Source organism: Euleptes europaea, chromosome 6 (genome assembly GCF_029931775.1).
Source record: "Euleptes europaea isolate rEulEur1 chromosome 6, rEulEur1.hap1, whole genome shotgun sequence".
NCBI classification, from domain to species: Eukaryota; Metazoa; Chordata; class Lepidosauria; order Squamata; family Sphaerodactylidae; genus Euleptes; species Euleptes europaea.
Window position 1 is genome coordinate 82,224,263 of NC_079317.1, and position 17,531 is coordinate 82,241,793.

At 39.9% G+C, this 17,531-nt stretch overlaps 1 protein-coding gene across 1 annotated transcript in view; it reads right to left on the reverse strand.

The window, feature by feature from the left end:
• Positions 1–17,531, reverse strand: part of LOC130479028 (F-actin-monooxygenase MICAL2-like) — a 75,824-nt gene that overhangs the window by 18,135 nt on the left and 40,158 nt on the right. Inside the window, exons 11-15 of the mRNA XM_056851314.1 lie at positions 17,369–17,516; positions 14,665–14,864; positions 10,746–10,858; positions 5,227–5,295; positions 4,198–4,347 (exon numbers count right to left, since the gene is read on the reverse strand). Coding sequence (XP_056707292.1) covers positions 4,198–4,347; positions 5,227–5,295; positions 10,746–10,858; positions 14,665–14,864; positions 17,369–17,516 — 680 coding nt within the window. The remainder of the gene's footprint in view (positions 1–4,197; positions 4,348–5,226; positions 5,296–10,745; positions 10,859–14,664; positions 14,865–17,368; positions 17,517–17,531) is intronic.

The window sequence follows — 17,531 nt, forward strand, 5'->3', positions numbered from 1 at the left end:
AGCTAATAAACGCAAACATTTTGAATAATGTATAAATTAAGCAGCAACTTAATCTTCTGCATTTTTAATACAACTATTGTTATTATTTACATTTATAGTCCACTTTTCTCACCCGGACTCAAAGCGGATTACGTGTGATTAAAAAAAGACTTTTCAGTAAACATATGATAACTATTATCAGTCATCCAGTAAGAAAATTCCAAGATATAATAAAATTTGAATATAACAGCAAAGACTCCAAGTAAAACAAAATAATGCAGTTGGGCTAGGATTGCAGAACAAGGGAAAAACACAAGAACAATGCAAGCGAGCAAGGTAGCAAGACTGTCAATATAGGAAAAACGTGATCCCTCACAAAAGTCAGCTGGTGAGTTTATAAATTACATTGCAGCTTTCCTCCCTCTACAAGAATACACTCCTGAACAATTCTCTTTTACACATGTTGTGAAACTCTAAAGGCATGGGAGCTTCATGATATCTTCAGGCAGACCATTCCGTAATGTAGGAGCCACCACTGATAATGCATGTGAAGGGGCAGTTGCTGATTCTACCCGTTTGCAGGGTGGCACCTTCAGAAAACCTTGCTCAGATGAGCGAAGGAGTCACAGCAGAAGAGCCAGTGCTGCAGGTATGGGGGGGGGGGTCAGATGCCTAAAGGGCTATGTACATGACCGCCAGAATCATCATCATCCAAACCTTTATTGGCATAGAGACAATATTAACAATCACAAGCAAGGATTCATAGTTACAAAAGACACATAAAATCAGATAAATACCACTAGGAAAGTATATAAACTGCTAGAATCTTGAATTGAACCTAGTATCTGATCAATAACCAATGGAGTGTCTACAGAAAGGGAGCAATATAAAGATTCTGCTTAGCGCCCAAGAGTAGATGGACTGTGATGCTCTGTACCAACTGGAGTTCCCAAGCTGCCTCTGAAGGCTGACCCATATAAAGGGCATTACAGTAGTCTAGCCAAGTCAGCTAAGTCAAGGTAGGGAGCCATTTTCTGATTCACTAGAATCAACAGCAGTGCATACAACCACAGTACTATTCCAAATCTAGCTGCCAGGATTTAAAAATAAATAAATCTGAAATATTTAAGGAGTCTGAAAAAGATTGCCAAGTTTTGAGTAGAGCTGGCTTGTTGAGTTCTCACTAGCTTGGTTATCTGCAGCAAGCATGAATAATCACCGTACAACCAGGAAGAGGTTTTGGTACTTACGTAATATACATGTATATTACTTACATCAAATACATGCATAGGTGGGCTACTAAATATTTTTACAGGCTAGAAAGGCTTTATTTGTGGGACAAGTTTAAATCCACTGGAAATAACCGGATAATAAATATTACTAGCCTAGACTTTACATAGCAGTGTTCCATAAAGCGAGCAAGGGCTTAAACAGATGCAGAATGTAGACTGCTGAATGGGCAATAAGACTCTGGGCCAAATCTAATGCTGAGGCTTCTACACTGATCCTGCTTCCTCAGGGACCTGTAATGTTTAAAAGCTGCTTACTGTGTAAGATTGAGCTCACTACATGCCAAGAATGAGTGCAGCTTACACATTATAGGCCCTGCGTGGCAGTAGGGCTATATGAGAGCAATAACAGCAGTTTACACATACTGACAACATCTAGTATATTTCTGTTGCTTGAAGCCACTCTTAATTTATTTTACGTTCAGTGCAAGATCTCCAAAATTCTACAAAGAACTTCTAGTGCAAATCATAATGCTAAAGATATTTATTAAGACTGACCTGATGGTGTTCCTTCTCTCAGGTCATCATAGAATGTTTCTCATGATACATGTCAGTTTTGGAGAACAGATACGATAACTATGCCAGAGCTTTTAAAAACATTACCCCTGCTTGTACAGGAGTTTTCTTGAATCACAACCAGAAATATACACATTGTCATGACACTTAAAGACTCTATAGTTTTCTCTTCTTGGGCTCACGTACAGAGCAACACACAAACACACACACTTTGAAAAACAATACAAGAAACAGTCCTAAGATCTTTCAACCATAATTTGATACTAAATAAACCTGATAGCCACGGCTTCCCCAAAAAATTATGGATGCTGTTGTTGTAATAAACTAATTTGTCAGTTGGTTTCAGTTAAATCAAAGCATTTTCAAATTTTATTTTTCTCATGAGTGGTATTTCTTAATTTTTTTTTAAAAAGGTGATGTTTCATAAGCAATATTTCTCCCACACAGAGATCTGACATTGTTCAATACACGGAAATGTCAATGAGCATACTCTAATGACTACTCTAAGGATTTGCAAGGGGACAATCCAGAGGGCTCATTGTGGTATTTCCAGACAATTTTCAACTGCCCAGCAGTCTTGGATTTTTTATTAAATAGCAGCACCAATGCTGCATTGCAACCTCCTTTTGATATTATCTTGATACTCAAAAGCAGCTTACTATGAATTCCAGGGACCGTGCTCAATGATCCCAAGAAGGTCAAAGGCACTTCACATTGTGGAATCAGATATACAATTTTCAGGATTCTGCCCATGGAGGGATACAAAAATTATTTGAAGAAGAAGAAGAAGAGTTGGTTTTTATACACTGATTTTCTCCTCCTTTAAGGAGTCCCAAACCAGGTTACAACTGCCTTCCGTTACTCTCCCCCCACACCCTGTGGCATAGGTGGGGCTGAGAGAGTTTGGAAAAAACTGTGATTGGAACCAAAGTCATCCAGTAGGCTTCATGTGTAGGAATGGGGAATCAAACCCGGTTCTCCAGATTAGAGTCCACCACTCTTAACCACTACACCATGCTGGCTCTATATATGATACTCATATAGATAAAAATGTTATATTAATGTATGTTACAAGTTGTCTTGTAATTGACTGCACTAGAAAATAAAACTATAATTATAAAATCCCACAAACAGGATGCTATCAGCAGCTGGATCCTACCTTTAAAAGATTCATATAAGTCCTAAATTTGTTGTATTTGTCACATACATTCACTTTTTTTTGCCGTCAAGTCACAGCTGACTTATGGTGACCCTGTAGGGTTTTCAAGGCAAGAGATTTTCAGAGGTGGTTTGCCATCGCCCGCCTCCACATCACAACCCTGGTTTTCCTTGGAGGTCTCCCACCCAAATACTAGCCAGGAACAGGGCTGAGAATATGTGACTGGCCCAAGGTTACCTAGCAGGTTTCCATGGCAGACTGGTCTGACACCTTAACCACTACACTACACTGTCTCTCCATGTATTTATTATGCAGGATTAAACCCTAAATAATTTATGAGAAGTGACAGCCCTGGACCCACCTGCGACTGCTTTTGTGGCCAGGGGCTTGGGAGTGAAAGGGAGAGGAGGGGGACTACCCTGCTGGCCCCTCTGATGGCAGCTTGTGGGGGCAGTAGGAGAACCTGGCTCTGAATTGATGACCTATCAGCAGCTGGGTCATTTGTGAGGGGCGGGGTTTTCACTTAGGTCTGCTCCCAGGAGCCTTAAGGGGCAGCCACCAGACAACAGGCCTCTCAGTTTGTGCTAGATGAAGAAAGTTATATTGCACATGTACTGAAATTGCCTAGAAAAAGCTTATTGTGAGGAGCCATGAAATCACATAGCAGAACTCTTATTGACTCATAATGATTGTAATTTGCCACTGTAGCCAGTATGCTAGTAACAAACCACTATAAAATTATGCTACTAAACCATGTCAGATACAAAGCCAGATACAACAACTTATCAGACAGTGCAAATGTTTCTAGCAACATGGAAGGGAGCATAAACATCTCACACTTTGTAGTATTTTGAGAGGGAATACATTTCACTTTGGGGAATCTTCCTTGGAGTTAAATATTACAGAGTAAGTACAATAGATATCATAAGCCATTTGTACTTCCTCTCACCTGCAAGTTGTAATAACCACAGCCTTCTGGCCCCAATCCAGCAATTTGCTATGCACATGGTAACTCTCACAGAATGCCCTTGCCACAAGAGCTATTCTATGTATGACTCAATACTACTGCTGACTGGGAGCACATGTGCATTTGGAGCATCTAAAAGCCATGTCGATATAACATATGCAAAGTATTCCAAGAAACTCCGCTAGCAGTTTTCAATGGAAATATTTTAGGCATTGGGTTCCCAGACGTCCTGATTTACATGGCAATCCAAAGGTAGATTTTATAGGGGTTTTTTTCTTTGTGCTTACCTGCCTCCGTAGTGATACGCTAGGAGCATTCTCCTCAAACTTGGCTAAGAGCTGAGATGCCATGGACTTCACTTTGTTTCGATTAACGACTTCTTTTGCATCCCCCAGCTGGTTCCCCGGATTTATTCCCTGGTTCAAAAAACTTGAAGACTTCAATCCACCGAGGGAAACAAAAGTGACAAGTGTTTATATTCTAAGCAACACGCAGGGCTTGGGACAGTTTATCAGGGCATCCTGACTAGTAAATCAATACCAGCTATTTGTATATTTTAAAGCCAGAGAACCAACATGAAGCATAAAGACTATGCCGATACTTCCAGGGAATCACCTCTTATTCCCACTGCCTATTTTAGTTATTGTTCAATATGAACCTGAGCCGTTCCTAGAGACAGAAAGGCCATTGAATCTATGATAGTAAAAACCAAATTATAAACGTAAATAGGATTTTAGGTCTTTGAAACTGAATGATCTATGCTTTTGAAATTAAACATAAGTACGTGTGGGGCCTCAAGCATTTTCAGAGAGGAATACTAAAAGAGGAATACAAAACACAAGAAAGATGCACAATTCCCAGGCACAATCTATCAAGAATGCAATAAATAAAAATTTAAAGACAGTTTCTGTTTACATACAGAATTCATAATTCATATTTCATTAATGTATTGGTCTCCATTCAGAGAGAGTAAGAACCAATGTGACTTTGAGCAACAGTGGTAAATTGGCTATGAATGGTCAAAAATAGAAACAGCAAACAACCAGAGGAGTTGCTAGAAGTGAGGGCTGTTTTAGTTTTTTTGAAAAGTAGTCTTGAACCAAAAGAAAAAGTTACCCCACTTAAAGTTTTCCTTTTCAATTAAATATAAATTGATTGTTACGCAAGGAAGAAGACTATATGCATAAGAGCACAGGAATGTCTGCACAGTTGATTGGTTAAGAGTCTCAACGTGGATTCTCATACTTATCCCTCCCTCTTTTATGCTGGCTGGGAGGGGGGAGGAGAAACCCCACAATAATAAATTCAGTACCAACCTCTTCAAAATTTATGAGACTTTTACGCCTTTTTTTGTTCATTTCATTTTCTTCTGCATTTCTTTCAGCCTAGAAACAATGGAATCAAGTAAATCCATAAAATCACAGAATTATATGCACATATTCCATCCACAATTGCATATACATCCAACATTCTGTACATATTAAGAGAACAGCTAAAATGAAGACATGCTATCCTGCCTTAGCCAACTTACTTTTCAGTTTAAGGAAGGACAGGAACTGAGATTCTTTTTAGACTGGATTATGGTAAAGCTGGTACTTGAATTACATAACTAACCAACCCTATAAACATTTCCCACTGCAAGGCCTCAGTAGAACTGCAGAACACTTTCAGTCATTGTTAAAATTAATTGTACCTATTTTGCTAAAATTTGCTACTTTTAGCAGACTGCTACACCCAAAGTTATGATGTCTGCCTCATCCATGTATAAAAATGGGACGTTGGATGTCTGATTATCATATCAAAAGGAGGATGTAGATAAAGGCAGCCAAACTTTTGCTGAATTTTACCTTTCAGCTTCTTCTGCAGGTTTTACTTGTTTTTAGAATTGTTGTTTTATATTGTTTTTACTGTCCAGGAGAAAGCTGGGCTTATACATTTTTTATTTGATAAACAAACCTTGGACCAAGGCTATGGTACTGGGGCAGTGAATTAGCCCTTCCGCAACGCCACCTTTCTGCTTTCCCTAGCAGTTTCAGTAGAGCTGATTTCTTTTGAGAAAACAGCACAGGGAAAAGGAAAGGTCTGTTGTAAAATAAATCTAAAAATCAATCTATAAAGAAAGCATTGAGTTAATTATTCCACAAGATGACTTGTACATGTTTAAAGACATGTAGAATGATTACAAGACCCAGTTCAGCCAGGAAATTTGTACACAAGCTTAACAATATATCAGAAACCCATGATTCAGGTTTCCTCTATTGGACATATCATCGTTCTACTTCTGTGATGCCCGAGACTGCTTCCTGTTTAAGTAATGCAGTTGCTGTCAGCCCAGAGTAGTCGCTCCATATTCTAGTGAACTTAAGACCAAACGATAGGTCCTATTTTGAAGACAAGAGGAAAGAAAGCTGAGAAAAACCAACTGTCCAAGGCCACTCTGAGGATTCAAGACTGAGTAAGGATCATTATGAAATCATTAACACTTTCAAAATAATTAATAATTAATGCTTCGGGAAATCTCGGATCTTCAGCTTTCTAAAGTTATGACAGCTAGGAAAGTGTTGCCTTAGATCCTTGATTCCATAAAGTACTGAGGCATACAAATCTTTAAGCACAGATTATTTCAAGCGTAGTCATTTAGTTCAGAAGACCAAACTACAGAATAATTTAGGGCCAACATGAATCAACAATGCCAGCTGTAGTCGTCCTGTTTGTGGCTTCCTAGAGGCACCTGGTTGGCCACTGTGTGAACAGACTGCTGGACTAAATGGACCTTGGTCTGATCCAGCAGGGCCTTTCTTATGTTCTTATGTTAACAGGTTCAAATTAATGAGAAGGGAATATGAGAAATTATCTGATCTATCAATTAGTGATTTAAACATTAGAGCAGCCATTAAAAACTCACTCTGGGCTCTGATTCAGTTTACCATAACGGCAAAGCATACTTTAAAGAAAGATATTAATTATAATATTTCACCCCTTTTCCACCCTGGAAGATACCAACTTGTGTATTTCTTCCATTTAGCTGTCAAGATCAGCAACAGGGTACAGCTCTGCAATCTGCAGTGCCATCAGTAAAAAAAAAGAGAGACCAAGAACAAAGAAACTGGCTTCCTTTTTATATTTCCACTGCTTATAATAACTCATCACAGAGGGAACAGCAGTTACCCAACCCTAACGTCTGGTCTGATCTCAAAAGAAACAGATGACAGTATGTTAAATGTTGAGTCTTCCAAGCACCAGCTCTCACTAACATAATATCACGTCCTGTATAAGCATTACTCTGCCTAGCAAGACTAAACACTGTGGTGGCACAATATGTTCTGCTGGAGTTTGGACATTTCCTGCTCACAGGACAACAGAACGCAACAATCCAAAAATCGTACACAATGGTAATCTCGGGCAAATAAATGTTTTTCCCTGTCCAAACACAAAGGCACCAACCACAATATATTGTATTCGAATTCTGAGCATGAAAAGTATTTTCATTATAAAAGACGCTCTAAACCCACTTAATCGGCCCTGCAGGAAGCCTCTGTTCCTTACTGACATTAAGAAAAACATTCAGGACATTGTTAGCAACAGGTTGTATTGGGCTGTATAAACTAATCACAAGCAGAGGCAGCAACACTTCCCCACCCTATTTTCAATTATTAACTTCACATTATGAATAGCAGCCTAGGTAACTACCCTTATTTTACTTATCTGGGCACACAGGAGGTTTTGTGGAGTAATTGAGAAAATGGTGGGAGGGGGATAAGATTAACCCCCCTCCCACAATATCAGGGTGTCAATCAAGGTTCCATATATAGCAGCTTTTATATTTTAAAAAATAGTGAGATCCAAACATGTTCTTAAGAAAACATAATTATGTTTAAATATTCTAAGAGAGCCAGTGTGGTGTGACCTGCTGGGTGACCTTGGGCCAGTCACAGTTCTCTTAGAACTCTCTCAGCCCACGTGGAGGCAGGCAATGGCGAACCACCTCTGGACGTCTCTTGCCTTGAAGACCCTACAGGGTCGCCCCATAAATCAGCTGTGACTTGACGGCACTTTCCATGACCACCATTCCACACCTAAGGTGATAAACAACGGCTCTGACAACTATAATGGTCCCAAGGATTAAACACTAAGGTTTTTCATTTTCCTTGGCTCATTCTTGATCAAAATAATCATGAATACTTAAATTGTAAACTTCTGGGCAGGCTTTTGCTTATTTTCAGTATTTGATGTGTGTCTGGTCTCGTTCTGTCTGGTGCCTGAACCAATAAATACTGCACTACTATTAGCAGTTGGAACCCTTTACATTACTATTAGTATTAGCATTTTGCTTATCCAACCTGGGATGAGAAAACCTGGGATGAGAGGGGTCGTGGCTCAGTGGTAGAGCCTCTGCTTGGCATGCAGAAGGTCCCAGGTTCAATCCCCAACATATCCAGTTAAAGGGACTAGGTAAGTAGGTGATGTGAAGGACCTCTACCTGAGACCTTGGATGTGTTTTGTTTGGGTTTATCTTTTTTTTATATAAAAAAAGACACATTATATATGTTTTTCATCTTTTTGCCATCTTGGTGGCAAACAGGTTAGATGAGGTTAGAATGGCAGGATATAAATTTTATAAATAAATAGAACTGAGGGACAATGTAAATGAGGGAACTGAGGGACAAATGAAGGAGGAAGCAAGTTCAAGATGCTATCTGAATTAAAGTGTAGCACGCAACACTAAACACAAAGTGTTCTGATTTATGAGGCACTCAGCAGTGTAACATTTTTTTCAAGACCTAATAAGAGCATCTGAGAGCTGATATTCATACCATGAATAAAAGTTACAAGTCTCTCATATTTTTAACAATCTACTTTGCCAGAAGATTGCTTTAGGAAGGATTAAAGGGTTTTTTTGGGGGGGGGGGTTCAGTTTGATTTTTGACAGCCTGACTTCTGTTGAATACGTGTGCCAGCTCTGTTTTGTTTGCGTTGCTCAGTGAAGAAATGTTTCCTAAAAAGGGCATCCGATTAATGGTTGGTAGCTGAGCATTCATATGATTTGAAGACGTTATTTATAGAATGGGCAACATAGGAATGTGTAGTGATCTTATACTTTGTGTTAGGAGGGGTTTGCTCAAACCTTTGCTACAGTCATGAGTTTGAAAAGACATGGTGCTAAAATATTATTTCACAGCTTTTATATCCTCGCTCCCAGTGATGGCCAAACACATTTTTCATCTTTGCAGCTTGCCAGTGACCTACTTAACATATACTTGTTCTACCATAGTTTTGATTTTATGATTCAGTTAATCTGGAACTACCTTCTGGAATATTTTATTACACAGTAAGTAATAAAATCTAAACACTGATTAAAACTAACTAAAGTGTAAAATTATTTTCAACCCAAATAGATACTTTCCCCAACAAATGAAAACACAATTACAGATACTCCGCCCCTGTCTACAAAGGTATCTTCAGGAAGTTTCAAAGTTAACCTAGAAAAATGGTTACATTGTGGTTACATTGTGGTGTCTGGTAAGTATAAATAGGGGTTAAATTAGGTTGTCTGCATCCTGGAGAGCTAGAACCAGCTGTTTAGGAATGGTTAAAACACATGTCAGTTATATTAAAACAGCCACAGGGGCCACTACTGGAGTTAAAAAAGGAAACATGTACGTAAAGTGAAAATTGGGTCAGAAGCTAAAACTATTTTGCACCATTAATACTAAAACTAAGTTGACCAAAGTATGTTTTGTGAGTTTAGGAAAGAGTGGAACCCTAAAAAGGTAAAACAAAACTCTAAGTTAGGGACTGCATATAAACATTAAAACAGTGTCTTGTACAACTGTAAATTTCCTTGTAGATAAAAGGATTATTAGGATCCTACTAAACTATTAGTTTCAATAATTTGGTGGTGGGTTCACATGTGATAGGTTAACTTTCTCAACCCCACACTTGATGGCCTCCCTGATCTAATAGAATGGATGTTGTCCAAATCTACTGACCCTCATTTTTATTTAGCTCTATGTATACATGCATGCACACATGCATTCTCTGATTTCTTGCTATATCTGTTATCCAAACCCAGCAATGTATTGTTTAAATATCTCCCACTGCAGAAAGTATTAGAGGAGATTTAGTTGAAAGTTCCTCTCTCTCACGTGACTTTGAATAGTGTTACCACTAGTCACTGAACAAGCAAGACATTTTTGTAAATACCAGCACAAATACCCGTCGTGGCTTGATATACTTCTACACTGGCCATCAAAGCCTCAAGACAGTTAATAGCAAGGCATGATGAAGACAACCACCTCTGTTCATCATCAGTATCTTATAAACTAAGACATAATGCCTCCATTTTTAGCTATCATAGATAATAGCTAATAAAAGACCTAGCCTCCATTAATTTGCATAGTGATTTTGTAACCTGTTGCCAATAGCCATATATTTTGGTAATGAATTTGGTATAATAATTATACATGCATGAAGCCCTCTTTTAATTTTTAAAAACCTACTGTACTGGATCCAACAAACCATGTATGGATTTTTCTTAGCTTCCCTGAAAAGCTTCTTCTGAGGTCAAGGATCCTTGAGAACAACATGGATCATGGCATGGGAAATTGTAGTGAGATGGATAAATCCACATATTCCTTTACGTGTGCCTTCTTTAGATTCAAGCCACTATCAAATTTGATTATGGACACTAGGTCTCAGTGTCTCAAGAAATAATTTAAATGGTCATATATTGCGTCTGAGATTTAAAACATTACTATAGTACAAAAACAATGGTTTTGCGCCCTTACAATTCCACCCCCCCTAAACTTTGTTAAACAATAAGCAAGATTCTTACTTTAGGTACTCTCTTCCTTGGAAATGTTAAGTTGTTGTAATTATTAGAGATGAACGTTGATGATTTTGCTGAACAAAGGCCACTTTTTTCTCCATTTTGCTTGTCAGTAGCATCTGTTCAAATGCACAATAAATCATTGCAAATAAATGTGTTACCCAGCACTTGTAAAACTCATATTAAGCTAGCAAAAGTACTCCTTTTTAAAAGTAGCAGTAGCACTGTAATCAACCTTTACGGTAAAACAAGTCTCCTTTTGCTTTTCCCTACGATGCAAAACCCAATGTTTACATACATTGTCCTGCCATGTTCAACATAGTTTATTATCAGGTCACTGTGAATAAGATTTCAGCCAGAAACCTAGAAGGCTTATTTTATTTACTGTATTTGTAGTGCTCTTTTTCACTGAAACTCAAAGTGGATTGCACAGTGTAAACTGATGTATAAACAGTGTAAACAGTCTATATGAAGAGACATCTGATAAAAACTGTGAAGGCTGATACAGTCAATATGATGCACATCAAGTGAACAATGTACTAGGGGATTACCAAATTCTGAATGAGCATAGCATATTAGACATGATTCAGAGTGTGGATATAGTGAAGTAAAATGGTAGTACAACAGTAGAAAACAATGAAACGACAATGGAGTAATATGTGCAGCAAACTGATAATGTGTCATTTATGCAGTGGTATAACCTGAAGTCCCTGTCCCTACATAAATCACATCCCTGAACTATTCTAAGAACATAAGAAAGACCATGCTGGATCAGAGCAAGGTCCATCAAGTCCTGCAGTCTGTTCACACAGTGGCAAACCAGGTGCTTCTAGGAAACCCACAAACAAGACGACTGCAGCAGCATTGTCCTGCCTGTGTTCCAAAGCACCTAATATAATAGGCATGCTCATCTTATCTGGGAGAGAATAGGTAACCATCATGATTAGTAGCCATTTTTACTAATAGCCATGAATAACTCTCTCCTCCATGAACATGTCCACTCCCCTCTTAAAGCCTTAAAGTTGGCAGCCTTCACTAGGGCTGTCGATTCGGTTCCATCCAAACCGCAAAATGGCGGTAAACCACGGTCCTGAACTCGGCAAGTTCGGGGGACTGCGGAAAAAATTTGGCAGGTTCGAGATCCCCCAACCTGCCTTTTCCCGCCTTTAAAGAGCTCTCTGGAAGGCAAGCAAGCTTGTCTTCCAGAGAGCTCAACCCGGCAGGGGACAGGATCGCCTTCCCTTTCCCCCCCAATCTCCCGGGCGATCCTGGCCTTTGGATTGCCTTCCCTCCCCCCAATCTCAGCGGAGCAGTTTAAAGCCCCCCTGCTCGCCTTCCCGGGTCTCCTGGGAAAGCGGGCGGGGGGCTCTTTGAACTGCTCCGCACTGCCAAGACCCGCCCGCCTTCTCGGGGCTCCAAGGAAAGCGGGCGGGTGGCTCTTTAAACTGATCCGTGCTGCCATGGCTGCCAGGGTGGATCACTTTAAAGAGCCACCCGCCCGCTTTCCTGGGAGCCCTGAGAAGGCGGGCGGGTGGGTCTTTGCAGTGTGGATCTGTTTAAAGAGCCACCCGCCCGCCTTCTCCGGGCTCCCAAGAAGGCGGGCGGATGGCTCTTTAAACTGATCCCCACTGCCAGCTTTATTCGGCCGAATTTATTCAGGAACGCGGAATTCCAAGCCAAATTCCACGAATTCGAATAGGGGGAGTTCGGTGTTTGGCGTTTCCCGAATAAAAACGGGACGAATTTTGCCAAATCTGAATTTCCCCCCAAAAAAATGTTCAACAGCCCTAGCTATCATCACATCCTGGGGCAGGGAGTTCTCCAGGATGTCTTCTGTTATAGTATAGTCTTATTATCTTTACAGAAAAGCTCTTCTGAAGCCCATTTTACAAAATGTGCACCTCAGGCAGGCCATTCCCTGAGGAGGAAGCCACAATGCACATGTAGGGCCAGTTGTTGCTCTTTGCAGGGCTGCACCTGCAGAAGGCCCTGAACAGATGAGTGGGGCTGTCCTGGTGGAACATAGGAGGACAGGCAATCCTGCGGATATGAGGATCCAAAGCCATGCAGGGCTTTGTATGTGACCTTGAATTGGACCCATTAGCTGACAGGCAGCCAATGTAGTGACTGCACAATGTGTGCAATGTGCATGTCTCATTTAGCTCCTGATAACTGGAGATACAGTTATCAGGAGTCTCAGGTAAAGTGACACACATAGTGTGAATTACGATAGCCTGATCTTGATGTTACTGTGGCATGGATCCAGGTGGCTAGATCAGCTGAGTCAAGGCAGGGAGCCATCTTCCAGACTAGACAAAGTTGGAAGAAAGCATTTTTGAAGCTGCATTAACTTGCTTCTTTAACAGTAATGCTAGATCCAGTATAATCTCTAGGCTCTTAACGAAGTCAGAGAGGTCAGGTGAACTCCATCAAAGGTAGGAAGTGCAATGTCCTTCAAGGCCTCAGCCTGGCCAACTAGCATTGCTTCCATCTTATCAGGATGCAGTTCCAATTTTTTTTCCCTTAGGCATTTAACTGCAGCAGTCAGGCAGTGATTCAAGTCCTCTAAAGCAATGATTCTCAACCTTTTTCTGACCGTGGCCCCCTTCCAACCTTGTTTCCTTTCTGTGGCTCCCTGTCCTACCAGTAGAAAGGTAGCTATTTAAATGTTTTGTTTGTAAATAGCCAAGGAACAAAGAAGCATAAACAGCCACACAAAATGCACACAGCAATTTTCACCGGTGCCCCCCTTAGAATATTCTGGGGCCCCCCCGGGGGGGGCCATATGGCCCCAGGTTGAGAACCACTGGTTCTAAAGCATCACTAAGGTATTTGGATCAAAAGATACAGAGCTGGGTGCTGTCAGCATATGACATGTAATTCAAAAGCTACATATGGTTTTACCTAAAACCTCTAAACAGAGGTTGAATAGTGAGGTGGGTAAGACCTGTGGCACCTGGTAGGACAAGTCCCAAACTGATACCTGATCTCCAACAGCAATCCTTTGAGTCCATTCCACGAAAAACCGTTTAAACCAATCCAAAGTACATTCTCTCATACCTAATTCTGTCTCTAAATATTTCAACAAGATAGTGTGATCTTCTGTATCAAAGGCAGCAGATAAACCCAGCAGGAACAACAAAGAAGCACGGCCTTCGTCTGCCTTCAGATGGAAATCATTAGCTAAGGCTTTCCATCCCATAGCCTGGCCTGAAATAAGACTGAAAACTATCCAGAGCAGATGAGATATCAAAAAAGACCTGGAGTTGGTCTGCCGCTGTTCTCTCAATAACCCTGACCAAAGGCAAACCCGTTAGATAACTAACCTGTGCATCTTAGGCTGCAATTCTATATGCATATGAACTTGGGAGTAAGCCCCACTAAACGTTGAGATTTACTCCTGAGCAGACATGCAGAGGATTACACTTCTATAACAACAACAGGCCACCGGTTATTCTTGACAGCTGCTCCACAAATATGAAGTTCCATTTTTGGTTGTTGTTTTTTTGCCAAACTCTTAAGACTGAGCACCTTTGGAAGCATATGTATATATGTATAGATGTTGTCTACATAAGTTCCTTTTTGTGTCAGTTTGTATTTTCCTTTATGTTAACAGCAAGTACTTTTATAGAGGAGAGCTAAATGCAAAGTTAAATGCAAAGATACAAAATGATCAAGTGTCAAGTAGCCAATTTTATAATAGCAATTATATATTGTTTGTTTGTAGAAAACATAACCCATGAGCAACGTTAAGTATTTCCCCCATTTCCTTTTAAAGTAGCTACAGTGGTTCAGCATTCCAGAGATGTTATATTGGCACTGCAAGAAAAACTTTGGCTCAACTGCAGCAGCAAATCAAGAAAACTGTAAAAGAAAGTAATAACCCAACTTCTCCTACAAGCAAAAACAACCCAGTATGGCTTACCAACTGTTCTCAAAGGTGTTCCCCTAAATAGTTCATAGAATTTTGAGAGGTACATGACCATAGTAAGCTTATCAGGCTCTCCCGCAGACACCATCTCTTTCCCAGTAGTGATGGGAGGAATTCCAAACTCCCGCTCAGCAGTGTCAAATGCCAGCTGGTTGTTTTTGACAGCATCTTCTTCATTCAGAGAATCAAAGTCACTGGGAGATTAAGAGAAACAGAAACAAACCATGACGGGTAGCCCGTGTTAGTCTGTCACTAACAGTAGAAAAGAGCAAGAGTTCAGTAGCACCTTAAAGACTAACAAAATTTCTGCCAAGATATGAGCCACAGCTCACAAAAGCTCATACCCTGCCAGAAATTTTGTTATGAACAAACCATGTCAGTGAAGAAGAGCTCCTTTCTGGCACTTTGGGAAATTTCCCGCTCAATTTCTTTTCCTCCTTTTGAAACATAGTTTTAAATAAACCCCGGAAAGGCTGCTGCCATACTCCAGAAAATTTTGTTCAGGAAGAGTCAAAAAAGGAAAGGAAAAGGAAAAAAACACACCCTCAGACACACACACAGTCAGTTTATTTCACAATCTGTTTCAAATATCTTGGCAAATAAAGGTTAAGATTTACCCAAATGTAAATAAATGTTAAAACTTTAAAAAGCTGGCTAAATTGAATCTCAGCAGTCTAGTAATCAGTAGAGTGCTGTCCTTGGCCCTGAGTAAAAGTCCAGCCTTTTCCTTGAACTTACTGGGTGGCCTTGAGAAGATATGCAATTTCTTTTAAAACAAAATAATCTGGAATTGCCTTGGTTTACCAAGTAGATTTCTTAGTTAGATATGAGCAACAAAGGACAATTTCAGAACGAAAATGGATTTTGCATAAGAAGAAACATCATTCAGGATCGATACATTTTAATACATTAAATTTCCCTGGATTTTTTTGCACAGGATGTCTGAGTGTCCAAATGGGTTTCACCTGGTTGTTCCAACAAAACTTGGTACAAGGACTTCTAGGATTCCAAATTATCATCTGTATTTTTATCCCTCCCTTCCTCTAAGGAGTTCAGGATGCACGCCTGATTTGCCCATCCTACATTTTTATCAGCACAACAACTATGTGAGGCATGCTGGGTGGATAGATAGCCCAAGCACACGGCCCGAGGCCACGCAGGGAGCTTCATGGCTGAGCTTGCATCTGCCTGATCTTAACTGGATATTTTAAGGACTACACTACCCCAGATACAGAGAGATGTCATCCCAGATGTAACAATTTCTTCAAATATATAAAAGATACAAAGTGTTTCCACACAAAAAAAGATTATTAACAACTTCCAATGCTCCAAAGATTTGATGGTGAAATGTGCCCTGAAAAGGACTATAATTGATCATTAATAGCAGTGCAGGATTTATACCAAGAATCTCCAGGGGTCAGCTTTAGAGCCCATTTTTAGTGTCAGGACTGAACTTGGACAGCTGTACATTTTCCCCAAGTGGAAGCAGCAGTTGAGGAAAACAATTTTGGTAGGGGAAAAAAGCCAGTGAGAAAACATCCCCTTTCCTTACCACTGCTCTGTTCACTTGGGCAATGTCCCCTCAAGACATTCTCATCTCCCCTTTGTAATGTATTGCACGGCACCAAGACTGATGTATTTTCAGAACAGAATTACAGAATTCTACCTTTTGTGTGTATAGGATTTTTCTGTTTTAAGCTTCAAAATACCATAAATTGGTGGTAACAAACCTTGCCTCCGCATTGCTCGCATGGTTCATAGGGATAACCCCCTACATTTTAATTCAACAAACTCTAGATTAAAGTCTCCTTCTGGTATTTTCTGTTTTCTTTAACTTTTAATTTAATATTCATGGCAACCAGTATTATTCACATTCATTTTAATGGAAATGACTGGGAAAAGAATAGAACACTTTACAGGCAGAAAGATCGTTCCAAAACTCAGGGGTTTGGCTAGCAGATGAAGACTGTTCCCACCATGATGGCAGAAGTAATGCCTTTCTCCCCAGTTCTTTTGCATTTTGAAGGTGAAAACCGAGAAACCTTTCTTTTCTCTACTTTGGAAATCCAATACATAAATTTAAACATGTCTCTTTAAGTTGCATAACATTGGTTGAACACTGTGCATAAAAGACGCGACATATCAACTACATCTGAAAGACAGGGAGACACAAGTACAGTAGATTGCTTTGGTTGCAGTCTCCCAAAATGGGTATGCTTTTAAATACCAAATTGGCAAGATCGAACTCTAATTCCAGAAACTGCAATGCAAATATTCTGGAAGTTGTGTATTGATTGCTACAAATGCTCCTGGAAGAGAAATATTAGAGTATATTAGAATATAATAGTGTTTTCCTACAAACATGCTCTTCCCATGTATATTTTCAAGGCCTTATAGCAATTTCCTTCTCAAAAAAGAAAACTGCCAAACAACTTGGACTTCTACTAAAGTAAGCAAAAACCATACCGTTAAAATCTCAAATAGCCTTTGAAACTGTATACCTTACATTTTCAGCTCTGGGCCAAGGACATCTAAGGGGGAAAAACTGAGCAAAGAAATGCATATAGTTGCAAAACAGATGTTAAAAAGGGAAACAAAACCATCTTCTGTTTTGACTGGCCTTGCCCAAGTCTATACTTTTATGATCAACCTGGCAAAGCCTACAATTAGCAAGCATTACACACATATGAAAACTTACATGAGGTCAGGTTTGAAGCGATGCATAATTGCACACAAGGCAAGGCCGCTCCTCCATGAAGTAGTGAGATCTGTGACACTAACATTCCTGTATCCTTCTGTCTGTTTCTGACACCAAGTTAAAAGCTTGTTTGGCCTAATGTCAGATTCTGAAATTACAAGTT